This window comes from Dromaius novaehollandiae, chromosome 2, assembly GCF_036370855.1.
Source record: "Dromaius novaehollandiae isolate bDroNov1 chromosome 2, bDroNov1.hap1, whole genome shotgun sequence".
NCBI lineage: Eukaryota > Metazoa > Chordata > Aves > Casuariiformes > Dromaiidae > Dromaius > Dromaius novaehollandiae.
Window position 1 is genome coordinate 118,669,249 of NC_088099.1, and position 27,705 is coordinate 118,696,953.

General features: G+C 38.2%; 1 protein-coding gene across 2 annotated transcripts; it reads left to right on the top strand.

Annotated features, from left to right (window-relative positions):
* Positions 1-443: 443 nt before the first annotated feature.
* On the top strand, positions 444-26,595 carry THOC1 (THO complex subunit 1). 2 transcript variants are annotated; one of them, XM_026122852.2, is made up of 22 exons: positions 444-584; positions 2,753-2,826; positions 2,932-2,992; positions 3,686-3,752; positions 5,059-5,177; positions 6,457-6,505; positions 7,009-7,104; positions 7,400-7,482; positions 8,024-8,097; positions 10,359-10,467; positions 11,788-11,919; positions 13,295-13,395; positions 15,324-15,390; positions 15,555-15,605; positions 16,271-16,341; positions 17,194-17,217; positions 17,706-17,801; positions 18,652-18,717; positions 22,055-22,138; positions 22,368-22,515; positions 24,034-24,112; positions 26,188-26,595. In XM_026122852.2, exons 1-22 carry the CDS (start codon positions 537-539, stop codon positions 26,481-26,483), a joined length of 1,995 nt encoding a protein of 664 aa, XP_025978637.1. In that variant the 5' UTR covers positions 444-536; the 3' UTR covers positions 26,484-26,595. The 2 variants fall into 2 exon arrangements, with proteins under 2 accessions (XP_025978637.1, XP_025978638.1); XM_026122853.2 differs by lacking the exon at positions 17,194-17,217.
* The last annotated feature ends 1,110 nt before the right edge of the window (positions 26,596-27,705 follow it).

A 27,705-nucleotide genomic window follows, 5' to 3' on the forward strand; every position in this document is an offset into this window, starting at 1 on the left:
AGGTTATCAACAGGCAGTGCTTCAAATTGAACAGGCTCCCAGGTGCTTCTATCCTACTCTATTCAACATGTGGTATGTTTTATTACCAAACATCTGTCACGAGTTAGCAACGGCCTGACACTACAAGCGTCAGTCCTTATCACAAATACGCTTTGGAACAGGACAGACTGCTGTGGAAACCACCTACTGGAAACATGCTCTTTGAGTAACTATTCTTGACCGCGTGCTTTTTAAAAAGCATCCAGTCACAGACCACGTATCCTTATTTACTTAAAAGCCTGTTGTGGAATGACAGAGAGAGCTTTACTCAACTCCAGCCTTCACCCCAGGAGACAGTGCTCCTCTACCACACACGAAAGGTCCCAGGGGCTCTGCTCCGGCCTCCCCCGCCCCCGCCCCGGCTCAACGCGCTCAGAGTGGCGCTGACGGCCCGCCGCGAGTGGGCGGGAGCGTGGGCCCCGCCGGGCCTGGCGCCGCGGCAGGAGAGGGCGACGGCGTCATCAGCGCGCGCCGAGCAGCGTCGGACGGCCGGGACGATGTCGCCGCCGCTCTTCAGCCTGCCTGAGGCGCGACTCCGCTTCACGGTGAGCCCGGCGGCGGCGGCGCGAGCTCGGCCGGAGCTTCTCGCTCCTCTTGTGCCGCTCGGAGCGGGTCCGAGCCAGGGAGGGGGGGAGGCTGCCTTTCGCGTCGGTGTAGCCGCTCTGCCTCGGCGCGCCGCCCCTCCCCCCTCTCTTTCCGCCGAGCTGCGCGCGCGCAGCGCGCCCTCTCCGCCAGCTGCACCAACGGCCCGCTGGGGCGCGCGCTGGGCTCCCTCGGCCGGCCGTTAACCCCCGCAACGGCCCGCCGGGCTCCCCTCTATCTCCGAGGGTCTGGCAGTCCCTCCTGGAGCCTCTCGGTACTGCCCAGAGTGCCGGTATAGAGTCATCACCGCGGGAGGAGGAAGGCTACGGGAAACGATTTCTCTCGGCTCGTTTGGGTTTCCTGAGTGAACGGGGATTGGGGAAAGGGTGAGCACCAGTGAGGGAGCGGCAGGTTAAATGGCTGCTCGAGGCCCAAGTGTGCAGCTGGGTGAAGGCAGGTACCAAGTTCAAAGCTGAACTCACCTGCTTTCCCTTCTTCCTGTGCTGTGAAGTTGAATAGAGTGCAGAGGAGAGTTTGACTTGACATGTATACCAAAGCAATAGGTGTATTTTATTTTGCTGTCATGAAGAAAGTTGTAGGAAAGTGTACAAACACTTCCTTACTTTTATTACTTTGGGTTTATGTGAAGAGGTAAACTCATCCAGCTGGAGAAACAGATAAAGCTCCATGTCCATAGTGTTCTAAAACCACCCAGTAATGTTATTACAAGATTTGTAGTTTTACAAGGTCAAGACAAATGTGAAGAACAGAAGAATGTACACTAGAAATTTTATTAATGAACTTATATTTTGCTATAATTTGTATAATACAATACACAATTTGATACCTCACACCATTGCCTGCTGCACCTGATTGCTGATTCACTCAGACTGAACAAATCACTGGCTTGGTGCTGTTACCTTTGCTGCGGGAGAGGGGATCTTGACAGATGGTTCTTCCCTTTCCAGTTCTTGAGTGAGTTTATCATCTTAGTGCTATTCTGCGTGAGCATTAACTACCGTTAACCTGTGTTTATGCATAGCTAATGCATGATAGGCCTTGTCAGGATATGTATTACATGACAATAAAATTGTCCTAGTTTCAGTTCACCTTACCCTAGTTTTGTATCCAGGTTTTTTAACATTAGCAGTTGCACACCAAAGAATCCTATATCAGCAAAAAGTCTCCACAGCAGCAGCTATCAGCAGAACAAAAATTTGAATGTTTATAATGGATGCAGCTGAATGATGCTTAGGTCCTGACTAACACTGAGGTATGTGTTAGCCTCAGTAGGCCTGTGGCAAAACTTCGGCTATGTTCTAAGTACTGCAGAAAGCAGTTATAGCTGGGATATCTTTCTGAAGAGTGTTTTCATGTAATGAGTGCTAAACTCAGTTTAAGAAAATGGTATAAACTTTTGGGCAAGCCTTTTCATACCAGTTTAGCCTAACCTGGTGAGCTAAAATGAGAAAAGTATCCATGGTTTAGTTAGCTAAAATTAATTTAAAATTAAATTAAAAGCTGATGTATTTCAACCTTTGCAGTAAAACGTGCCATAGCTTATTGTCCTTATCTTCTTTGCACCTCTGCTGAATGATACTTTTTTCTTACCAGTGCAGATTGAGCTGGGTATGTACCCAGTCCATTCAGTTCTTCTAGTGGAGGTCCAGTTTATTGGAGTTTTAAAGTAAGATGTTGAGATTTGCACAGAAGCAGTTGAGGCACAGGCAGTTATTCCATTTTATTGATTTCATTACAGAAAATTTTTAGATCAGCTTGCTATCAGAAGTAATGTTTTTAAACCACCACCTTGCCTGTCTGGCAGGTGAAAGTTTGTGTATGAATCTTTCAACTGTTCTAGATGCAGTGTCAGTCATAATAGTATGCTCTTTAACATTTCACTTAGAAATGTTATTTACAGCATACTATTAGCCCTGATTTGAGGTGTGATGATCTGCTAGGTTATATGGGTAAGTTGTTAATAGAAATTCTTTTGTAAATTGATGAATGGTGTGTCACAGATAGATTCCTTAGTATTTCTGCTTTCTGTCAGATAGAGGAAGAAAGTGATCCATCAGAGTAACTTTGGTTGCCTAATGCATTTGTAATCTTTTTTGTTTACCTTGTGTAGACTTCCACCAGGGAGGCTCTGCATCACAAAACTATCAAACCATTGCTGAATGCATTCAACCAGATTCCTGGGAGGTAAGTAGCTGCCACTTGGTTTAAAAAGGTGGCTATGCAGATCGTTTTTACTAATCTTGTGTTTAATAGTTGTCACTAACTAATGTAGAATGTTTGCATTTGCAGTGAAAATGAAAAAAAGTGCACCTTGGACCAAGCTTTTAGAGTTATTGTAGAAGAAGAAATAGTAAGTACTTCAAACTGCTACAGCCTGTTAAAGTAAATGAAACTTCTGTTTGCAAGTTAACATATAGTAATTTAACAACAACTTAATTTAGTTTTAGAAAATAATGTTTATTAAAAAATACAAATTATGTAAAGGTTACGTAATTAAGATTTAATATAGACAATTAAAGAAGACTGGTAAGTAGGACGAAATTGCTGGTTTTACAGATACCACACTGATGAGAGATGCTCACTTAGCGTTTTCCAGCAGTTTTTTGTGATGCTTCTGAAAATCTGCTGACTTAAAGTCATGTTTCATAAATATGCATTATTCTACAATTACACTTCCAGAGTGGAGTGGGTTATCTGTTACTAGCATGTACTTCATGACAGTAGATGAAAGGACTCAAACTATTTTGGTTTTGATATAACTTCAATTTAGGCAGAATGTGGGATACTTTTTTTCAGAGATAAACAAACATCTGCACAGTAGGTATTGTAGGGTCCTTAATGGCCAGAAGAGGTCAAGAAATATTGCTCATTACATAAAAAATTTAAATAGTAATTGATGGGTCTGATTGATAGAATGCTTGAAATTTTGGGAAGTAGAGAGTCAAAATCTGTTAAAATCTGTCTGTTGGGAAACAAGAATTTTGGTTTCATTAAATATATTAATGTCAAAACAGAAGTTCAACCCTGTCATGTGTTTGTTTAGATAAACAAAGCTCCTTGTGAAAATCTCCTGGCAATTATTTCTCTTGCTATTAATGGAGTCACAGAAGGTGAGCATCTTTTTCTTGAATCTGGTAGCAGTTTTAGGGGCTGGGAGGTTTTGGTTTTTGATTTATTTGTTTACCATCTTGCTTTTAAGTAGTCTACAGTACAGCAGTTAGCTTTGGTAATATGTGGTCCTTAGGTAAGTGGTGGAATAAATCTATCATGCAGGAGATGAGTGAAGTATAATATGACTAAATTCAGTTGTATTTGCAGCAGCTGTGTTGGAACCTTTTTCTTTAAATATATAGTGGAAAGTGTGTGGGTTTGGTTGTAACATAATCAGGATTTTCTACTGCTGTTGACCTCTGTAAAATGCTTAAAAGTCTCCCATCCTGATTTCAGATGTGAGGCCAATGAGACTATAAGGTGAAAAGGCTTATCCTAGGTTTTTTTGTCAGTCACTGTCAAGAGTCACAGATAACATCTCCTGAATATGTGTGCTAGTCTCCCAGATACTGACCTGTTAGTACACAGCTGTTTTTCAGATGCCTGAGTCTGTTGTTACAACTGTCTTTTGTGTCAGAGATCACTGTGCTAATATCATCTGAACGACCTTTGACATGCTTCCATTTGTTTATGTTTCCTGTACCTATCAAATATGGTTTTGTTTTAGTAAATATGTATTTAATGGATATATGTTTTATGAATTGTAGAAGAACATGACCTATGACTATGAATGCAGACACTACGCAAGTACAGAGCACCAGTATACTGACTTCAGGGGTGCTTTACTTGAGGAAAAGACATTTGAACTTTTTAGGTTTCTAGTAGAAGCAGCTGTGGATTTGGAAGTCTAACATGGAAATCTACCATGTAGGTTTTCTGTTGTCAGTAAAAGCTTTAAAAGAAGCTCACTTTGTTTCACAGTAATTGGGAGAGAGGCATAAGGTGTGTAATCTAGTTTCTGGGTAAGCGAAGAACCATGTGTGAAAGCTCACACTGTTACATTTGGCCTGCATCAAAAGCCTTCTAAGAAGCATAACAAAACTTGTTTTGTTGTTGCTGGTGGTTGGTGCTGGGTTTTGTTTAGTTTTTCTTTTTTTCTTTTTTAATTTCATTTTTTCATTTTGGTGACTCTGAGTTTTACGTCGTCTTTATTATTTGTTATACGTTAATGCAAAGCTATGCTAATGCTCATTTGAATATGTGTACAGTAGGTTCAGTGGAAGTACATACTTTACCTTGATGTTTTTGTTAGGCTTTTCAGGAAACCAGGAGAACTTTTTCTTAGCATAATGTCCGTTGACTTCCGCACATCTTTATTCATTTCAGTTCAAATTTGCTGAATAAAGTATTTCCCATTCTTTGTAGGTATTTGCACTGCATCAACCCCTTTTGTGCTTCTGGGAGATGTTCTGGATTGCCTGCCTTTGGATCAGTGTGACAAAATCTTCACTTTTGTGGAGAAAAATGTTGCTACATGGAAATCTGTAAGTATTTTTCCAAAATATAGTTATTACAAAGCTTTTGTCTATCTGAACCATTTTTACAAAGAAATGTTAATTGTTTTTGTATCTATTTGTGTTAAAATAGTCGCGCTGAGTATGCTTTATTTTGAGGCTTAAAAAGTCAGGGCAAAAGAGGTCAGAAAATTAATAATCAAAATTATGATTTCTTTTTTGATATTCTGTTTTAACTCTTTTCTGCCCAGTCTACAGTGTGTTTCACGTTCAGAAACTGGAAATTTAACTTATGATGCGTGATTTGTATGAGTACTTTCACTCTTCATCTTTTATGCAACTCCTTCCTCTGGAATTGTAGGGGATTCCTCCACTCTCTAATCTGCAGAGAAAGAATTCATCTTGGTCACTTCCTTAATTAGCTTTCCATTACAGGACTATAGCAAGAATGAATGTGTTGCCCTAAAATATTTCTGCTTTTGAAGAACAAACTGTGTTTTGGGGCCTATTTGAGGGTTTTACACTCTTGTCATACAGTAGTGCGGTAACAGTAGAAGAGCTTCCGTGACAAGCTGCTGAGCTTCTTGTGCTGCAGTTTCTGTTAATTGAAGAGGGAATTCAAGGTCTCAGGCAGAAGTCTTAACCTGCCTGCATTTTACTTTGAGATCATAAGAAATCTTGGATCTCAAGATCCTTTGTTTGCTGTTTGAAACTGCAGTACTGCCAGAACCACAAGTGGCAGCAACTTAATAGGTTGCTTCAGGAATACACGAAGAATATTGCAGTTTCTCTCAGTGTTTTCCTGGCCTGGATTTCTTGACCCTCTATTCTATTTCAAATAACCTTGCTTTCCATGCTTTTGTTCAAGAATTGTTCTTTATCATTAATTAAAATACCTAAAAATTTCTTTCTCCTACTGCAAAATTTCTAGTGCTGTGAATGCTCTAAATCTTGTTATGTTTCTCTTTACGGTTGTACAAAAAATGCACCTGGAAGGATAAAGGCAGTGACACTTAAATCAGTGTATTTCAGGGAGAAAATCAGATGCTGCTGTTGCAATTCATTGTTGCCACTATATGTATGGAGTCTAGATTTAAATTTTGTTTTATGCTTCCTTGAAATTAGTGGGATTGCTTGTTCTGTGTTGCCTTTTTGTGAAACCTCTCTCTTACTTAAGGGAAAACCCAAATTTAGAGCTAACAGTAGGAATGACTCATATTTACTCGTGATATGTGATTGAATTAAAAACAATACTCTCGAGGAGGTTTTGCTATGTCTTAATGATCTTGATGCCTTTAATCCATTTCAGAATACGTTTTATTCTGCGGGGAAAAATTATTTGCTACGAATGTGCAATGGTGAGTTATAGTTTTTCATGGGGGTCATAGGGAGTAAAGAACTCCCTATCACAGCAGTTGAAAGTGAGTTTAATAACTGAATTACATCAGGATGTCTTCAATAAGTAATAAAGTTAAAAGGTGGACTGCTCATCTTAGTAGATATTCATAAATCTTGCTGTTTGATGTAAATATCATTCTGACCTTAGGGTAATCTTTTTCATCAATGTAGACAATCACAGAAGAACATCTGAGAAATATTTATACCTCAGCAATGATAACGCTCGTATCAGAGACAGTATTTGTTTGAGTAGGGTTCCTTTTGAACTTAACTTCTCTAGCCATGGTAGCAATTAAAAGAATTGATAGAATGCATTAGGGAAAAATATCGTTGGTCTGAAGATGTTACCTTCCTTTCATTAGCTGTATAGGTCATGTAGTTAGCAACTCCTAAACAAATGTTTGCGACTGAGAAACTGGAAGGGGGATAAATGCTAATAATCTTTACTTTTTACAACATTTAGACCTCCTAAGAAGATTGTCTAAGTCACAAAACACAGTCTTCTGTGGAAGAATTCAGCTGTTCTTGGCTAGGTTATTTCCTCTTTCAGAAAAATCAGGTGAGATTTTGCATTTCATCACACTAACATATAACAAAGACTAAGTGTGCTGAATCTTGTAAGTTTACACTGCAGACCAAAATCCTTTGGAACTTTTGTCTTATTTTTAAGTTACTGTGTCTACCCTAGAACTTGTAAGTGTCTTTCATTTGTTTTGATTTCCAACACAGATTTCAGATGTTTTTCATTTAAAATTCTTTGTTATAATTTAATGATAATATCCAATAAACAACTAACTGAATGAACTAACTAATGAACTTCACAGCTTCTAAGACTGACCCTTTGTTTTCCACAGGACTTAACTTGCAGAGTCAGTTTAACCTGGAAAATGTCACAGTTTTCAATACCAATGAACACGAGAGCACTCTAGGACAGAAGGTGAAAATTCCTATGTCACTTTCCACTTATTCTACAGAAAATCATTCTGTGAGCCTATAAGGTTGTTTGCACAGAAATACACCGCTGTGATTGATACTTTGAATTCTATGTTCATAATTTAGTTGCCTCTCTTCCAGGCCAAACTGCTAATTCTGGAAATTGGCATGTTAGTACATTAAAATGTGCAAACTTTGAGAAAATAAAATTTTGATTTGAATGTCAGGGTTGAGCACTGTCGCTTATTGTAATAAGTTTTCCCTGTAGTGTACAGAGTATAAAGCTATCCCTTCAATGTTTGTAATAGGCTGTGCTTCTGGCTGTAGAAAGCACGGGAAGTTGTACTTTTCAAAGCACAGTACGGTGTTAAGACAGGAACATGCTGTGCAGTTTACTAGAATGATGCTGTAGGGATCTTTTGAATTACAAGCTTAAACTTTGTGATCTAAAGCGTAATAAAATATATAAACAAAAAAACCCTATGAAAACTCTGTACAAATTACAGTAGCATTTGTATCAATTTTTAATTTTTTTTCCCCATTAGCACACAGAGGAGAGAGAGGAAGGAATGGATGTAGAAGAAGGTGAAATGGGAGATGATGAAGCACCAACAAGCTGGTGAGCTTATAGCAATTCTAAAAGATGAAACAGAATCTTATAAAGTGACTGTTTAGAGCTAGTTTTGTAAATACCCTTAAATGTTATATTTGGATTTCTACTTATCTTGAAGAAGTTATACTTTTTATTATTTTGGAGTATATTATTAAGCACTGAAAAAGCCACACATTTTGATCGTACAGCAGTTCTACAATGCACAGTTTAAGCTGCTCAATACAACGTTCTGATGAATTCCACAAAAACAGTGAATCTCCTCCAAAGCAGATATATTCATAGATATATAAGCAGTGGTTTTCAAACTTGGGTAGTTGTAGCTAGTCCCTAGTAGGAAGCTTTGAAAAACAAATTGAATTTCTTGAAGTAAGAGCAAGAGAAATCCACATCAGGACATAATGACCTTTAGTTTTTTAACATATCCAGTGTTACCCAGCTAAAGACTTGAATTTTGAAAACAGTAATAAATGATGTATTAACAAAAATTTTGTAGACTACTATATGACAGTTTGGAGGTAATTTATATTTTCTGGCTTGTAACATAAGAAGGGATAAACTTACATACTACTTAAAGGTAAAATAGATTGCCAGCACCTGAATTATAATTGGCATAGTGATATAGTTGAAAAGAGTTTCATTAAATTGGCTGAAGCAATTACAGTGTTCTTAAATTGGCAGAGCACTGTATATGAGCAGATGTATTCAGTGAAGCTTTTTCTAACTAACCACACTCCTAATGGAAAGAGGAAGGTATGCAGCATGTGGAAAGCATTGTGGCTAGCATGCTTTTTGACAGATTTTTTTGGCTAGTGGTAATATGCACAACTGTGATTAGATGGTGTATTTTTTCAGTTTGCTTCCTAGCTCTGTTGTGATGTGGCTGAGCTTTTGCCATCATAGGCATCAAATGGCTGTTCTATTACCTTACATAATTAGATAGTAGACTTGTTACAGCATGGGGAAAAAGACTTGTACAAATACAGGCTTTGTATTTTTTTGTTTCTTTGTTTTTATACATGCTTTTTGATCTGCTGGTCTTCCTCACCTGCACGTTAGGATCACAGTAGTTACTGCTGCACTGCCCAGTCCCTTGTTAGAGAGCAGCCCTGAAATGAAATGGTGCATGGACTCCTGCTGCTGCTGTTTCTTTTCACATCTGTCATATTTGTTCTATCTTTTGCTGTCACTTTGATCGAATTTTATTTCTCTGACAAGATAAATTTCTTCATTCTATGTTAGCATTTTCAGATCTTGGAGCTGCTTAGAATTGTTTCCCATAAGATGAATCTGGTTCCAATAGGAAAGGCAGCATTGGACTGTGAAAATACTTTGTTATGCTTCTGTACAGGAGATAGTCATTAAAGCAATCTGTTTGAGGCACTTCTAAATAAAATGAGGGAGGCCACTTTAAGCAAACAGCAGCTGTCTTGCGTAGTCATTTCTGTATCTGTCATGATTTTTTCCTCTTTGTTCTAAGTTATTCTTTGTTTTAACCAGAAGACCTGAGAAAATCAGTGTCATTCATGTTCATGGTCATTTTCTACAAGTTACCAGTCTAATTAACATGCAGTATATACAGTTGTTACTGTGGGTGAAAGTTCTGCTTTAGGTCATGCTTTGGGGGTGTTGTGGAAAATCAAGTCTGGTAAATGAGGAATATGAACCTAGTGTTGGTTTCTCATTAAACTGTAAGTGAATAACTCAATTCTGTGGAAAATCACTAGCACTAAACTCCATGTTCAGATCCAGTCTCTAGAATCATGTTTTTCCTGCCCTCTTAAGATTATTCACAACCTGGCAGTGTGTCAGTCTGTTTAAGTGGAGGTTGCCTGGAAGAGGAAAGAAATATACAGATTATTTGAAAAAGTAATGTTCCCTGGCCAAAAACTTTCATTGTTTTCTCTCTTTCACAATTCTCCCAAATACCTTGACAAAATTTGTTCTGGTAAAATGTATTAGGGAGATAATGAATGCATACTTTATATGCTTTTAGGAGAAAAGGCTGTATTCCTCTTTATTCTCCAGATACTGTAAAACTTCTTACCTTTTGTGCTTCTTTTACGGTAATAAAGTAACAAAAGACTGGATGGAAAACTTCTAGGGAAAAATTCTAAATTTTAGTCTTCTCAAGAAGGGCTCACTGTTAGCTTCATTATTTTACTTACAAAATAAGTGATATTTGGGGTGATTGCACATTCTTGAGTGGATTTGAGTTTAATATATTGATTTGAATATGGATTTTCATACCTGTTGTTGTTCTTGTTCAGTTCCATTCCAATAGATTATAACCTGTATAGAAAATTCTGGTCACTTCAAGATTACTTTCGGAATCCTGTGCAGTGCTATGAGAAAGTCTCATGGAAAACTTTTCTTAAGGTAATCTTAGTTTGTTCTTTCAGCTCTTAAGCCTATGTAAAAATTGCCATTTCCATGAATAAAAGAGTGATTGTGCAAGATTCAACTGCTAATGCAATTGAAAAATAATAGTGTATAGGGAAATGCATTTTGCTGTTTTCTAGAATGAGCCTTTGACACTAAACAGTTTATTAAGATGTACAGTAAATCCTCTAATAAAGCTAAAGTGTTGCTGTAACTGGCAGGAAGTCAAACTTCGTATGTTGCAATGATGTTAGAAGTACCATTTTTATCATTTGTCAGCTGCAAAAAGCAGAACCTATGCTAGCGAATTTTTTTTTCCTAATAAGAAAAATAGTTTTACCTTGTCCTAGATCTTTCACACTAAATGCAGATACATTTTTTTATTGCTTTCAAATGGAGCCATGTTGATCCCAGTGGGATCCTGTGCAGGAGAAGTTTCTAATGAAACTCAGATTTTTTTATAGAAGCAATGATTTGAACCTCCCCTTGAGCCAGCTGGGTAATTATTAGCAGTGTTTCAGTTTTGCTCACTCTGAATATTGAGGATGATTTATCACTAAGCTATACTGTTTTTTTTCACAATTTATCACTAAGCTACCTGGTTTCTTCACAGTTTACCACTCAGTTTTCATTTAATTGTAAGAAGTCTGTTTTTTTAAATCCTCATTCTCTGTGCTCTGGTGATAAGAAATAAAATCCACTCAGATACCGTGCTAAAAATTTGTTTTAAAAGGTTTGCATTCTCAATGTTTTTTTTAATAAAAAAAAAGGAAAAGAAAAAGGAAAAAAAAATAAGTATGGTTCAGAGAGACTGGATAGGACCAAGCTTAGGTCTCTCAGATGAACTTTGTTGACAGTTTTTCTTCACTAGTTTTAAGGTTCTGAATAGATTTTAAGAGTAGCACTGCAAATGTAATTTTCATTCTGTACCTTTCTTGTACATATTCCAAACAACTGAAGTGATATTTGAATATAGCACTATATCATCATATGGATTTTTGTTTCTTGATAACATCTAAACAAGAAAGCATTCATGAACTGTTCGCAACCATAACTTTTTTTTATCCTTAGCATATTTTAAATGCTCCAAAACATTAGACATTCTGAAATGATTAAAAAAAGAAAAACTTTCACTGTCTAAGACACGTGTGACTTTCAGAGAACCTTTATGTACTGGTCACTCTAGCACATAGGTGTTTCTTTGACAGGCTAATAACAGGTTTACAAATGATTTTCCACTCAGTGCTAAGTCTAGTATAGTTTTCTAATTAACTGCAAAGCTGTTTTTTCCATGTGGTAAATATCTTTGTTTTATAGTACTCAGAAGAAGTTTTGGCTGTTTTCAAAAGTTACAAATTGGATGACACTCAGGCTTCCCGAAAAAAGTTGGAAGAACTAAAAACAGGAGGAGAACATGTGTATTTTGCAAAGTTCCTAACTAGTGAAAAGGTAGGTGATTTCTTTTCTCAGAATCACAGAACAGCTGGGGTTGGAAGGCACCTCTGGAGATCATCTAGTCCATCCCCGTGCTCAAAGCAGGGCCAACTAGAGCAAGTTGCTCAAGGCCATGTCCAGTCAGCTTTTGAATATCTCCAAGGGTAGAAACTCCACAACCTCTCTGGGCAACCTGTTCCAATGTCTGACCACTTTCTTTAGAAAGATTTCTTCTCTTTTTTTATTCTTTCTCTGTGGATTCTCTCTGACGCTTGATGATTCAGTGTTTCCTATTTCTGATATATTTATGGCATTTGATGTGTATTGTTACATCTAGGAAGGGAAGTTAAAGGAGAGTAAATATTTAAAGATCTGTTGCCTTTTTATTGCATTTACAATTACATGTTCTACACTTGGCAGATGGTGCATTAACAATATTTTCTGCCTCACTATGGTCTTGTATAAAGTTGTTTTGAAAAAGATACTGAGAGTTTTGAATTCCATGAACATTATCACAAAAATACAGCACTGTTGAAATTAATGCTAAAATCTTTGTCTGTCTTTTGGAATAATATATTCCTTTAACTCTTAGATCCATGCATTAGCAGATGACAGAAAATAAGTCTTGATGCTAAACGAGTTTTCTTTTTTCTGGGATTGAAGAATAGGTAAATTCCCAATAAACTTTTGACTTGTGTATCAACAGTTTTAAAACAAATAACATAAAAGATATAGAACTGGTCACTTAATTAACACCTAATAATCAAAGCTCCTTTTCTCTAAAGAATCTTCAACTGCTTCCTTTGTATGATCTATCATGCTGCAGCACATGGGTATAAATCAAGCAGTGTATCGTTGTGCAAATTTTGATGAGGGTGCTCCCATTTCTGGTAGCCAAATTGTGACATAGCAAGTAGTTCATAGGAAGAGTGAGCAAGCTGTCTTTCCATTATTGAAAACAAAAGTCAATATTTGTTTTTCCAAGTTCTTGCTCACTTCAAGGTGAATGATGTCTTAGGTAGAATGCTGTGAAGTCCAGCAGTATAAAACTAGTTTAACAAAAAAATAGAAATTTACTGTTTACACTCGGTTCCTCACGTTTCTGAGTGGTTGATTTCATTAGGATTTTGATATTTGTCTTCTCCAAACTGTGCTGTATGACAGTTTTACTGATCCTTGTACTTTGTGGAGCACTGCCTTGAAAGTATAGGTGATGCTTGATACAGGTTCTGTGGTGCCTTATCCTCATCTTTCTGTTTTTAAAAAAAAAAAAAAAAACAAAAAAAACCTCCATCTGGTTTATCTAAAAATCTTTGTTGGATTTTACAGTTGTGTGCATGTATGCTTAGTGTCTTTAAAATACATGTGTAATTCTTTTGTTTTTGTTTAGTTGATGGATTTACAGCTGAGTGACAGTAACTTTCGCCGTCACATCTTGTTGCAGTATCTAATACTGTTTCAGTATCTAAAGGGACAGGTTAAATTTAAAAGGTAATGTGGGGATATTTGTGTTTTGGGGATGGGGAGCTAAGAACTTTGAATCAAACCAAAATGTGTTTAGAAAGCTTACATTTGCAGGTTCTAAAGCTCTTGTGAAACTTATGGAGCCCTGGACTGGTAAATATAGGAGATGGCTTGAAGGGCTTTAACAGCTCATTATTGCTGGAAGGGGGAAGTCTCATTCTTACCTTTTTCTTCTCTCTGTGTGATTCTCTGCCCTCCCTTGCAGTGGCTCTAGTGTTTGTTGAACTCTCTTAAGTTTGTTCAGCAAAAAAACTATCTGCTCATCTTTGTAGAGTCAGTTTTCTGCCAGATTAGTGAGTTGAATGGGATCTCAGAAGAGTAGAGGGCATTAGAGCTGGCTTAAGGTGAGTGCCAACTAGGAGAGGGAAGGAGTAGTACCTCTCCTTAGGCAGCAGCAAGCCATTAGACGAGCAGAAGCTATTCATATGTGGCTTCATTTTGAATCTATATTGACGCTGAGATCTTCATGTAACATTGTTTGCTGGGTTTTTGCTACATAATTCTGTCTAAAATATCAGGAAATAGTAATGGTGATTATTGCTTTTATAAATTGATAGGACAGAACAAAACTCTATCCTTTTCTACTATGCGATCTAATGTTATACTGAGGAAATACCTACCAGTCTGTTCATTTCCTGTGCCCTTGACCATATCTGCATGTAATCATTAATATTAAAGGCAGCTGTTTTTCAGCTGTAATCTAGTGCCTTTTATAAACAGATCTCAAAGCACTTTGCTAACTAGGTTAGTATCATCCTTATTCTATAGATTATTTACCAAGGCAATCCAGTGGCAGAGGAGTAGAATCCGGCTCTCCTGAGTTGCGGTTCTGTACTGTAGACTGACTGTATGACACTCACTAACACCGCAGTTCATTAAAAGTACCAACTGGTTGGTGATCAAGGATGGAATAATATATAAATGGAGTAGCATAACACTTGGTGCAGGTGTTGCAAAATAATACTGATTATTCTCTTCCTTAAAAAAAGATAGTGAGCTTTTTTACATCCTATTAATTAAGAGAAGCTAGTTCCAAAAGTCTTTCTCAAGTTATTGGCTAGCCGTAATTATGTATTTATTTGCCATTTAAGGTACCTAGTGCTTCATAAAACCTGGTTTGTGTTACACTGCTATTAAATATTTTAAATGGAGCTGTAATAGATATGCTTCAAATAGATTCTTCTTTAATTAGTGAAAACCAAAAATTGGATTCTCATCTGACTTCTAACATCTTTAAAAAAAATTCTCATGTCTTCTTGGGAATGAAGTGAGCCATGTCCTAGGTACTGTATTTATTTCAGTTTTCTTTCTGCTTCTACTTGCCAACTGTATTACAATTCTAGATATACCAAGAAGGTAGTGTCTCTTGTTTAGTGACTGCAGATTATGCTATAGACTTCATGTTTTGAGGTTTTTCAAGTTCTGTTTACTGCCTGTAAATCAGTTGTTTCTTTTACAATGGTGTTGTCTACAATAGTGTTTTAGTTTGGGGTGTGCTTTTTGCAGTAAATCACTTGATTGTACTCACTTGCTGTACTTTGGGTCCACATTAAGGAGTGATCTTGAATTATACAGATGGACTTTCTATTGGATGAAACTAAACTGAAGATGTATTCCAGGAGCACGTCTAATCAGCTCCACTAGCTTACGTGTTCAGTCCTTGGGACCAGACCAGAGCCGATTCAAAGTACCTGTTTCAGCTCTGATCCAGACCCGTCTCAGAAAGTGTGTAGTGTAAATACTGGGTCCTCAGTGCTGTTTTGCTCTGTAGGTGAACTCCTTGCATTTAAAAACATGTAAGCAATGAGAAATTTCAAAAAAAATCTTTAAAAAATTTGTGTACTTTGTATGTTAGGCCAATTTTTATTTTCCCTTTTTTTTATTTGGCAATCCAGTTCAAACTATGTTCTAACAGATGAACAGTCTCTTTGGATTGAAGATACTACGAAAGCAGTTTACCAGGTTGGTACAATAGATACTTCTACAAAAAATATACCAAAAAATGATTATCATATGTAATATTAGATTACCCATCTGTGAAGCAAGAACCACCTTTTTTTTCCCCTTAGTATTCTGCTACAAGTATCAAACAAAAAATTAACATATTTTTTCCCTCCCAATTATAGCTTCTTTCAGAAAATCCCCCAGATGGGGAAAGATTCTCAAAAATGGTAGAGGTAAGTACTTTGGTGCATGTCTGAACAAAGTGTATACAGAGAGTAGAAAGGGAGTATCAGTTTAAACTAGCTTTTGGAACATAGGCATAAACTCTGAGAGAATTTCATCCTATCTTAGTTTAAAAAAAAAAAATCTTTTTATTTTGTATCATGTTTTTCCCATGCTTTCATTAAACACATTTACATGTGTTTTTCTCCTTCTCCTGGACCAAAATGGAAATGTGCATATATGTGCACATATATAGAGAGGAGAGTTTGGTTATTAAAAAAAAAAAAAAAGTGACAGCTTCTTCACAGAAAGGAATGCTGTGTGAAAAGTCATGGAAAGGAATAAAATGCAAGTGGAATATAAAAAAAAAAAAAAAGATTGTCTTACTCTTGCTTTCCTCTTTCCCTTTACTTTGGCTGCATGTATTTTCTTGCTTAGAGAAGAAGAAATACAGCCTTTCCCATAGTTATTAAAGAGAGAGATACTGTTTATAAATAAACCAAACCAGCTGCCTGAGAGTGTACCTGTGATAGACATTCAACTGATGATATACAAAATAGAGTCTGAAACATACCAGCTAAAACAAAGTTTTCCTCTTAATTATGATACCTTAATTAAAACTCTGGGGCCATCTTTGAAAGTAACCCTAATAAGTTGAAATATTTTGTTTCTCCAGCATATATTAAATACTGAAGAAAACTGGAACTCTTGGAAAAATGAAGGCTGCCCAAGCTTTGTGAAAGAAAGGTACCTTTATTATGAAGTAGAAGCTTGATGGTTATTTGAAATGATGTTTGACTTCGGAATATATGCCTGTGGTGTGTATGTACTTAATGATTCACACAACTGTGAGATTTGTGTAGGTGGATGTCCCTTCTGTGTATTTTGTACCAAAAATCTTAGGGCTTCATTATGCCAGCAAAGAGGTGGTCATGTATGTGCAGGTCTAGGGGAAGCATTCCTCACTGTCTCATGGCAGCATTTGTTCCCTTAATACCAAGGATTCAGTGACTGGGGAGATTGACCGTGTTGTGACCCTTCCTGTCTAAGGACATGCTCCAGGATGAAGAAGCTGGGGGCTCACTTTTTCTGTATACCAGTTTGGATTGCCTATAAAGGAGTCTTTGTTTGGGATTACGACTCTGACAGGGCCGTGTACCCAACAAGTCTTCTCTCACATGCCTTTTTTAATTAGGTTTGTTACTTGGTGGTGGTCACTTACCTGAAAGGAAAAAAATGGTTAGGTGGATATAGCCATCAAAAGGTTTCTTGTGTGATTAGTTACTACATAGTGGCAAAACTTGTTTTTTGGCTCAGTGGTATATTTATTTAACTATCATGATGTGCTGGCCAAGCATTCCTCTTCCAAACTTACTCTTTCTGTGCACAGACTATACCCCCTTCATAGCAAGGAGCAGCCCTGTCATAATCTCTTTGGGAGTTTCTTTCATGGACAGATCAGGTGGAACCACCTCTTCTTGATTTCAGCCTTTTGCATGAAAGGGAGGGTGGTGGTGAGAAGAGAGGAATTACTGCTGATGGAAAAAAGTGTAAAATTCTGAAATTTGACTTTTATAAATATTCTGTCTCCTTCTTTAGATCTCAGCCAGAGTTTCAGCTTGGGTAGGTCTTACCCTAACCTCAGTGGTCTGGGATCTCCATTTGCTGATCCCATAAAATCAGGGGCACTTGGGGAAAGAAAACTTGCAATCATAGTGCAGATGATGCCAGCAGCAGGGGTAGATCACACTTAGTATGCGCTGCTGGAATAAATGTGATTTGCTTCCTTTTCTGTAACGGGAGTCTGATAGACCTTCAAATCTGTGAATGAACTAATTTTGGTGTCTGGCAAATCCCTTTCCTCATCTTTTCTTTACTTTCTCTCATGTTCTTTCTTTCTCTTTCTCTCGCTCTCTCTCTGTCTTTCTCTGTCTTCTTTCTTCTATCTCCCCATGCGAAGAATCACAGTCCCTCTGAATACTTCTTTATGATTTAACTGGAAGCCATCTGAACTGAATTGGCCTAATTTTGTTCTCTAATATTACTGGTTTGATACTAGAACACATCTCTTTTCTTTTTTTTTCTTTTTTTTTTTCTTTCCCCTCCTTTAGACCTCCAGATTCAAAGCCAATGAGGCCTGTGAGAAAGAGGCCAGCTCCAGAGGACTTCTTAGGAAAAGGACCAAACAAAAAAATCCTTATGGGGAAGTACGTCGACTTCTTTCGCTACAGAGTTCTTGTTTTTTGTTGTTACTGGCTGCTTTTTCTAGTCAATAATTTTCAAACTTCCTCACTTTGGAATTACTAAGACAGAGTATCCAAGGAATGTGTCATTTGGTTTAAGACTTGCAGTAGGCTTCCTTTCCTTAGTCATCTTTTATAGATACTTTATAAATAGTCCTTAAGTTACAGAGTGAAAATCAGTGTTTTTGTACTTGCTGGATCAATTTTTATTCTTTTTTCTTCTTTATATTTGCTTAAAATGTATCTATGTCATGGTTTTTAAAATAACACCCATTGGTATTTTATCTTGGGGCAAAGAATTTTTCTTGCTGGATCCTCTCTAACAAAAGTGCCTTATTGTGCGTGTTACCAAGTGCTACATTTTTCCATTTTCTCTGTAGGAGAAATTATAGTCTTTTCATTGTAACTGTTCACCCAACCCAGACTGGAAAGTTTGGCCTTGTCTTGACCTTGAAGACCTTGTACCTGGTGTTTAGTAAAATGTCCTTTTTGAAAAAGAAAGTGGTAAATTATTTCAGGTATCAAAACAGAACAGCCCAATCTTTTCTAGTTTGGAAAGAGAGTTTCATACTGTTTCTGATCACAGATCAGCAACGGAGTGCAATGGAAATTTAATACGCAGTTTTCCTACTACTTTGCAACATCGGGTAGAATTTTTGTCACTTCTGGTAATACCTAATATGTCATATCACAGACATTGTATGGTATGATTTGTTATAAAGGCTTTGGGATGAGAATTTCTGTAGCATGTCTCTTGTGTCTTTACTGAATGATGAACATGGAGTTTAATACGGATTTATGCTTCTCTTTGCAGTGAGGAGCTAACACGTCTTTGGAATTTATGTCCCGACAACATGGAAGCTTGTAAATCTGAGAGTAGGTAGGTAAGAAAAGGTGGATTGTTGCCTAAGGCTAGCTTCCAGCCCTCTGGTTATACAAAACTACATTTATTACAGAATTCTATAAGGGAAGCAGGTAGGGTGATCCTTTATAGTATGCCATTTCACTTTGTATCTTGAGAGTAGCTAATTATATGGAACTTTGTCTTGAAATCTCCTTTTCGTTTTCTTTACTAGTGTAAGTGCTGTCAGTAATTTTCATTACTTAGTAAAGTAAAATCTAAGCTAAAAGCCAGATGAAAACTTCTATGTTATGGAGGGTGATTGTATACTTGAGCAACTTATATAATAAAGGACAGTTGCCAAGCCTGGCTCTAATGAAGTTAGCAGGCTATTAGGTGTTGATTTGCCTACAGGTATGTGCTTCTAATAGTACTAGATGAGAGAAAATTGTTTCAGAGTATACTGGATCTACTAGTGATGCAGATGCAGAAAAATATAGTTTTTGGTTATCTCTTCTGCTTGCACAGTCACAGGAAATACTGATAATGTACTCTGCTTCATAGTTGTACATCATTCCCTTTTGTGCTGACTTGGTATCTAGTATGGAAATTTGAGTAAGGAATGAGACAGTTCCCGGAGATAACTTCCCTAGTAGTGGCTGAAGGGCTGGATGCCGAGGAAGAGGTACTAGGTGTGCAGTTTCCCTGAATAGATCAATTGCTTTTCCAGAGGTTGAGAGCACTGCAGGGGAAGTGCTTTCCTTACTTGTGAGGCTGGGATGTCTTTGCTAGACAGAGTGCTAAAGATGGAGCTGTGCTTGAAACCAAAACTTCTGATTCCCTGTGTATGATTATGTTGTGCTCCAACTTCATAAAACAAATGAAGCAAACTGAGATGAACCAAGAAAATGCATGCCATGGTTAGCAGGAAAGAAAAGATTCCAGGAGATCTGGATTCAGTTCCAAGCTTTATTATAGACTTTGTGACTGAACATGGACAAGTGGCTGTAACTTTTTGCTTTGATTCCTCATCCCTTCTTTCAGATGGGGATATTACTTTCTTGTCTGTCTTCTTCATACATAAATTTGGGGGGTAAAATGTAGCTTGCATTAAGATTTTTGCATACTGCAAAATACAGTAGGATTCAAATCAGCTGGGTTTTCATGATGCAGCCTTCAATACCAGTAATAAATTGGTGCACTTAAACATGCATGGGACACTGCTTTTCTGGACAAAACTTACTTTTCAAAACAAAATTAAAGTGAGTTTATAGACTGGAGCTCTTCTTCTTCCTGACTGATCACTAGGTTCCCTTATAGAAGGGGACGTGTCTCTGTCAAACATTAGGTAGGAGAAATACAGATCAGGTCACTGGGAGCCTAATTTGTACCACTGCACCTGTGACATAATCTTGGCTCACAGTATCGTACAGGTCTAAGGAACGCAGTGTAATCTTCAAAGCAGCAAGCTTTCCTGATCATTGTGACTGTTTTTTTTTTTGTTATGGTTCTTTACATACTTGTTTTAATATCTTATGGGAGCAACTGCTGGCTGTTTTAAGAACCAGTTGATCTTTCAATATGTCCCCTATGAACCACAAATACTGTCTTTTAAATCACAGAATCACAGAATAGCTGATGTTGGAAGGGACCTCTAGAGATCATCTACTCCAGCCGCCCCTGCTCAAAGCAGGGTTAACTAGAGCAGGTTACTCAAGACTGTGTCCAGTTGGATTTCAGATATCTCCAAGGATGGGGACTCCACAGCCTCTCTGGGCAACCAGTTCTAGTGCTCAGTCACCCTCACAGTAAAGAATTTTTTCCTTTATGCTCAAATCAAATCTCATGTATTTCAGTTTGTGCCCATTGCCTCCTGTCCTCCCACTGGGCACTGTGGAGAAGAGTCTGGCTTAGTCTTTTTCACTCTTCCTCTCCTCCCTCCCCCTGCCCCCATCAGGTAATTATGTGCATTGATAAGATCCCCCCTGAGCCTTCTCTTCTCCAGGCTGAACAGTCCCAGCCCTCTCAGCCTCTCTATGTCCGTGTCTGTCTTGTAGTGGGGAGCCCAGCACTGGACACAGCACTCCAGATGTGGCCTCATTAGCGCTGAGCAGAGGGGAAGAATTGCTTCCCTCAGCCTGCTGGCAACACTCTGTCTAATTGCAGCCCAGCAGGCTGCTGGCTTTCTTTGCCATTAGGGCACACTGCTGGCTTGTGTTCATCTGGTTGTCCACCAGGACCCCAAGTCCATTTCTGCCACACTGCTCTCCAGTCAGTCAGCTCCCAGCCTGTACTGGTGCATTGGGTTATTCCCTGCCAGGTGCAGGACTTTGCATTTCCCTTCACAAGGTTCCTGTTGTGCCATTTCTTCAGCCTGTCAAGGTCCCTTTGAATGGCAGCACAACTATCTAGTGTATCCACCACTCCTCCTAATTTTGTGTTGTCTGCAAACCTGCTGAGGGTGCACTTTGTCCCATCTTCCAGGTCATTAGTGAAGGTGTTAATATTGGTTCCGGTATCAACCCCTGGGGGACACCAGTAGTGACTGGCTTCCAACTTGACTTTGTGCTGCTGATCACAATGCTGAACTGGCAGTTCAGCCAGTTTTGAGTCCACCTCAAATCAATTTCTTCTGATATGTGTAGCCTTAAACCTATATTGAATGGACTTTAACTGAATTACATTCAGCAAATGGTACAGGTACCGCCACAGGCAGTGAAATGAACATGTTTGAGCAAGTGTGGGAGCCACTACAAGGCAAGCCTTGGCGAGTACAACATTAAGCTACCTAGTATTTTTTCCACTCTAAAATTAGTGACCATAAGTAAGTGGAATGGGGAGTAGTAGTCTTGCTTTCTCTGATTGCAGATGAAACTGAAATGTGCGTGTATATGGGGGAGGAGACCATGTGCTACTTATTCTGTCCTATTAAATTGTACAAAACTAACGGCCATTTTGATTCCCAAGTGTTCATGAGCTGTGCACGCAAGAGTATATTTCTACTGCAGCCAGCCAGTTGTAACAGACTTTTTTATGAAAGTCTCATTTCCTCATTGCCAAAATTGTCTTGCATCTCCCTAGCCTTTTTCACTGAACAGTCTTTACAGATGTTCTTGTCACTTTCTAATAGCAGAAGAGTTAAGCACATTTAATAGGCAGTGCTAGCAACTACTCATACACTTCAGTGATTATGTAGTAAATAATCTCATAGCAACACGTAGCTAATGGATTCTTTACTTAATTGCAAATGTTAAATTTGATTAGACTTTTTTTCGGCCTCTGTGCATGTAGTTTGAGAAGTATATGAAGTAGCTGAAAAAACAGCTCTGCTAGAAGAGAGAATGTGAGGAGTATTAAACTCTGTTTTATTTTATAGGGAGTATATGCCAACACTGGAGGAATTTTTTGAAGAAGCTATTGAACAGGCAGATCCTGAAAACATGGTTGAAAATAAGTACAAGTATGTAGATGTTTATTTTATTTCTCTTTATTTTCGTCTTTCTCATGTTTGGATTGTTAAAGAAAACAGTCTGTTCTCTGTATTACTATTATCTGTGCAGGACTCCAATAATGTACAAAAAGCTTTATAAGCTTGGACAGAATGATACTAGTCAGGAAATGACTCAGATCTTTTTCGGTCCTTTTATAGATGAAAGATTGTTACCAACCAAACTTGTATTTTATTATAGGGCTGTGAACAATTCTAACTATGGCTGGAGAGCATTAAGATTACTAGCACGCAGAAGTCCCCACTTCTTCCAGCCAACAAACCAACAATTCAAGAGTTTACCAGAATATCTAGAAAACATGGTAATCAAATTAGCCAAGGAGCTGCCTGTAAGTAGTGCTGTCCTGTAATTTCTGAATTCATTTGACTTCTTGCTTGTCTTTTTCTGCAGACCATTTGACATAGGGGGAGAGGGGGACAAAAAAGAAATGAAAAGGCTTGTACCCTAAAGTTAAAAATAGCAAGTAAAATTGGTCTAATCCATGAAGATCTCAGTAACACTGAACTTTGAAACAGTTAACAGCTGTAACATTGACTTACAAATTAACTGTTGAGCTCTGCCTTGTATTCAGTGAACAAATGGCTATGGTCATCTGAGATTTTCCGCACCCATAGCAGAGTTTGTAGACAGGAATATATTTGTACCCCAGATACTTGAGTTCAGTGCTGTAGTGCAAACCAACTTAATTGAAGGTGTAAGCTGGCATTCTGGATCACAAATAGGGGTAGCTCTGGCTAAGGCTGTCCTGCTGACTGACTACTGGGATGGCCGCCCCTAGTAAAGGGGCAGGGTATGCAGATGAAGATGCTATGCTAAGTTGATGCAGCAAGATACCAGAGCTCTTCTGTCAGCCCTCTGACTTTCAAAATATTTAAAGAAAAATAAAACCTGTAGACTAGTAAGTCGAAGGCACTCACCCCTTTGCATGTTTAGCAATACAAATTTGGGGTGTGTGGTCTTTCAGATCTCTTTATACACAATTATAAGAGAGACTGCCAGTTGAGGGGGGGCGTTTCCTAAACCTTTGACTTAACACACAGCCCAGCAGTTTGTTATGGGTATGAACCCATACTTCTGTATTGGAGAGCTTCCTTGTCTGTAAAGCGAAACTACTGAGTTATGAAGCTTGGATTGTAATGTATAGCTTTTGTGTTTGTTCAGCAATCAAGGTTAACTAGATGCTAAAAGGAGTTTTAGAAAAAATATTGGGGGTGGAGGGAGTTTAATGTATATTTAATATATAAAGTACGACTTCATGCAGTATTCCTGATGATACTACTGTCATTTATCAGATGCTGTGGCAAAAAACAAATACGTAGGTAAAGCCTGTGATTGAAGCATAGGAAGAAGCAGCCTTTTGTTCATCTTGTCTGATCGATAGCTAAATCAAAGCAGTGTTGTTTCCTTATTTGTTTGTCACATTTAACTACTGTACAGAGAAGTTTGAGTGTACAGATGATACTAGGAGAGGAACAAAATTAGTGAAGAAGAAGAATAAAAAATGTTCCTCAGTGATGCAGATTTCTGTAAAGTTGGGGTTTTTGTTTGTTTTAAGAAAGTTATGAAGCTCTGTATGTAACGTTTAGTTGTAGTTATTGTGAGAAGAACAGGAGATAACCCTGTGAAGTCAGTGGATACTTTCATAAGACTTTTTTTATTAATACTGTGTTTTATTAGAACATTTGTTCTAGTGTTTTGGATACAGAAGACTGGGAGATTTTAAATTCTCAGGTGGGGTCCTATCAAATTTTCCATTCTAACACACATGCCAGGGATCATCATGCAGCTGTAAAATTTCTCTTTAAACACAAAATTCATCCAATGATACTTAGTTCTCTCATTGTAGCCTCCTTCTGAAGAAATAAAAACAGGCGAAGATGAAGATGAGGAAGATAATGATGCTTTATTAAAGGAAAACAATGAAAGTAAGGTTTGCATGTTCTTGGTCTTTTCACAGTTTCTCTCTTGATGCATATTGTAGAAGCTGTGTTTTATCATACTTTCTACTCAGGGTCACCTATCGTGGTTACCCTGAAGCTGACCTGTGCCCCCATTCATACTGAAAGGTGCAGCCTCGCCAGGTCACACACAACTAGTAACTCCATAGTTTCATGAGTCATACTGCTAAAAGTGTCCAACTTTTTCACGTTGGATCAGCACTTTCATGAGGAACCTCTACCACCATTCCTGCTGAATGGTGTATGTTTACGATGTTGCTAGATGTTTATAGTTAAAATGTCAGCATTGCTGTGTAAATACTCACCTGAGTGCTCCTCAGCCCCTCTCACCTGTTATTTCTACTCTTTAATAGCTGTGGGTAAGTGTCTCCTTCTAGCACCTGCTGGGGTAGGTAGTTACGCAGCTGTCAGAAACAGATATATTCCATCTCTGAGATCTTTACTTCCACTTCATTTAAACGTCTTAAAGGCAAAGCCTTCTCTGTGAGAAGAGCAACCTTCTTGACAAATGTCATCTCTTGTTCCTCTGCGTGAAATAGTCCTTTCACTTTTGTCTCTTGCCTATAACCTCAGTATGTCTTGCTCTTAACTATCCTTCCCTGTCTCCTGTGTCTGTGAATCTGCCTTCTTCCATCCTCATTCATGCCTCCATCTCATCGTACCTTTTCCCTTATGTGATGTATCTCTCTATGCTACCTCTTGGAATCCAGCATGGGCAAATTGGATATGTAGGGTATGGAACTCTCACAGCAGATACGACTGGTTATCAGTACACTTCATGATTTCGTTCAAAGATTTTTTTCTGTTACTGGAAAGCCTTCTGTGGGTCTTTGTAAATATCTCTTCTGTTGCCCTTTTCCATCCAGCACCTGACCTCTTTTTTTCCACAGTCTCATTGCCAGTAATGCAGAAGTTCTTCAGCTTAACACTGCCTGAAGCAGCCTTCCCAGTTTCACTGTGTTGAATTTACATCTTTCTTTAAATCCTGTCTTAAAGCAAAGATGGGATAGGTGCCGTCTGCTGTACCCTCTGTTGCTTAGAAATAATGGAAGTGATCTGAGTGCTTTTGTTGTATTGCTCATGGTCTTCCATTCTTTCCCTTTGATGTAATGGCTTTAGTTCAGATAAATGAGTGTGACTGATAAGCATTGGAAGGAGTTAAAACTTTAAGTCCATGCCAGCTGGCTTTTAAGGTGATGCAAGGGTGAGATATATGTAAAAAATTAAGAGTATGATCAACTTCCATGCATAGGTAATTCATCCTTTAGTTTTTTTTTTCTTTAGAGTAGTGTGAAATGAACATAGGTGGTAAGCAAGCCACAGATTATAGAACACAGTGAGCTGTATAAATTTGTAAAGCCACTTGTGTAATCACTGCAGCAATTGGATTCTGAGCAAAGCACAGTATTCAGTGTTTTTTATCTTGATGCCAGAATGAGAGCCTCGAAGTACTGACTACCTATTAAGCTGAATATCCTCTTCATGCTCCTGCTGTTAGTAGGAACATCAGACTTGCTTCCTGTTTCAGCCTTTAGCAACACAGTAAAAAGGAGGCAAACTGTTTTTCACAAACTGAGGCAAGTTAACTTGGGGTAACTGCATCAAGTGACTAAAATAAGTCTAGAAGACAATGAAATATTAAAGACCACTCTGCATTTTATTTGACCTATGTATGGAACATTGCAGGCTACTCGTAAAAACTGCACAGAAAGCTGCCTCTGCCTGAAAAATGTTTTAATTTGGAGGAGACAGTTCTGATGTACTTAAGACTTCAGCAATTGTTTCTCAGTCAAGCAAGTGATATTTAAGAAACAAGTTTTTCATTTCTATGGGCAATAAGGGATGTTTCTCTTGAAACACAGATAATACTTCTGTAAAAAATCCATCCATTTGAGAGCACTCAAAGCTATTGAGTAGGAGTTAAAGACTAGCTGAAACATGTTAGTCAGTCTGTTAGTGAATAACAGGTTTAAAATGGGGCAGATGTTGCTGTATCTACTTGAGATATTCCTTGAGTCTCACTTTGATTCTTTTTTTTCCAGGTCCGGAGGTACAACGGGACAAAGCCATGACTGGTGAACAAATTGAGTCATTTGCTAGCAAGCTTGGAGAACAATGGAAGGCTTTGGCCCCCTATTTGGAAATGAAGGACTCTGATATACGGCAGATTGAGTCAGATAGTGAAGACATGAAAATGAGAGCCAAGCAGCTGCTGGTTGCCTGGCAGGATCAAGAGGGGACACATGCAACACCTGAGAATCTGATTACTGCACTGAACAAAGCTGGGTTAAATGACCTTGCAGAAAGCCTAACAAATGACACTGAAAACAGTAGTTAATTCACTTCAGAGTCTAACTCTTGTTGTTGTTATTATGACTATTGTTGCTAGGTAACAAATATTTGGTAGGTATCTTATGTTCAATAAACAATAAAACCTTTTTATAACACTGTTTGTTGTCTGGACTTCCTGAGAAATGAAAGATTAGTCATCCTGACCCAGAAGTAGCAAGTTTTGTGCTTAAATGATGGAAATGTAAAAAGGAGGATGGAGGCAGAGGCAGCTTTCTGTGCAGACTGTAGTAGAATGGCTTGGTATCAATAGAGCCAAGGCCACTTCTTTCAGACAGGGTGGTTGATGGTCTGTGTAACCACATGCTATCTTTTGTGTGGTTTCTCAGAGCAGGGATAGGTATGAATGACTTCTAACTCATCATTTGAGGTGTTGGGGATCTGTAGACCATCAAGCTGTACGTTTGCAACTCAACTTTGAGAAAATAGCATTTACTTTCAGTAAAGAACTGGTGTCCTTGGAAGGTTGCTGCCATGGATTCTTCTGTCATGGTGAAGAACTGGTTCTTTTTGGTCATTAATAGTCAATAACTAGGGGTGGTTTTTTTATGCATGTTTTTAATAATTATTAACTTTAGTCTCTGCATATACATTTATGCCTGGTTATGTACAAACTCCTCTGAGTCAGGGTAAACATTGTATTTTTATGTCTTAGTTCATTACTGTGTGGCGGGTTAATTCATGGTAAGGACATAGCTCTTTCTTTGGTGGGCAGAAACTATTCCATGTAGCAGGATTTGCTTTCTCTCAAAAATCAAGGCTCTTTTTGTGGTGTTAAATTGTAGCTGGTTGCAGTTTGTTTCATGGATATTTCTTGTGGTAAAATTTACCTAATTCAGTGGAATTTATCCTAATTACTGAGTAGTTGGAAAACTACGTATCATAGAATTTTTCCCTCTGCGGAGTATTCTGTTTCAGCTATTAAATCATAGCTCTGAATTTCCACAGTGGTTAGCTAACACCACTGAGGCTGGTTCCTGCCCACACACCTATTGATTAGAACTTTCTGTGCCTGCTTCCCCCTTTGGATTTAAACAGGGAGAGCATCAGTGAAAGCTGGTATGGGCCAGTGGGGTGAATGCTGAAAATAATACAAGTCTAACTCTGTAGTTCATGCTGTAAGTAAATGGGATACTCAATGAAATTAAGACAGGAAAATGAAAATATATTAAGCTTTTCACACAGTAGGTATGTGAAACTGAAGTGTTTGA

What these genes read in the sequence shown, in the direction of transcription:
- THOC1 (XM_026122852.2), top strand. Translation starts at nt 537, where the DNA reads ATGTCGCCGCCGCTCTTCAGCCTGCCTGAGGCGCGACTCCGCTTCACG. An exon ending in TATTAATGGAGTCACAGAAG is followed by an intron (nt 3,753 to 5,058) that starts GTGAGCATCTTT and finishes CATTCTTTGTAG; the next exon opens with GTATTTGCACTGCATCAACC. An exon ending in TTTGCTACGAATGTGCAATG is followed by an intron (nt 6,506 to 7,008) that starts GTGAGTTATAGT and finishes TACAACATTTAG; the next exon opens with ACCTCCTAAGAAGATTGTCT.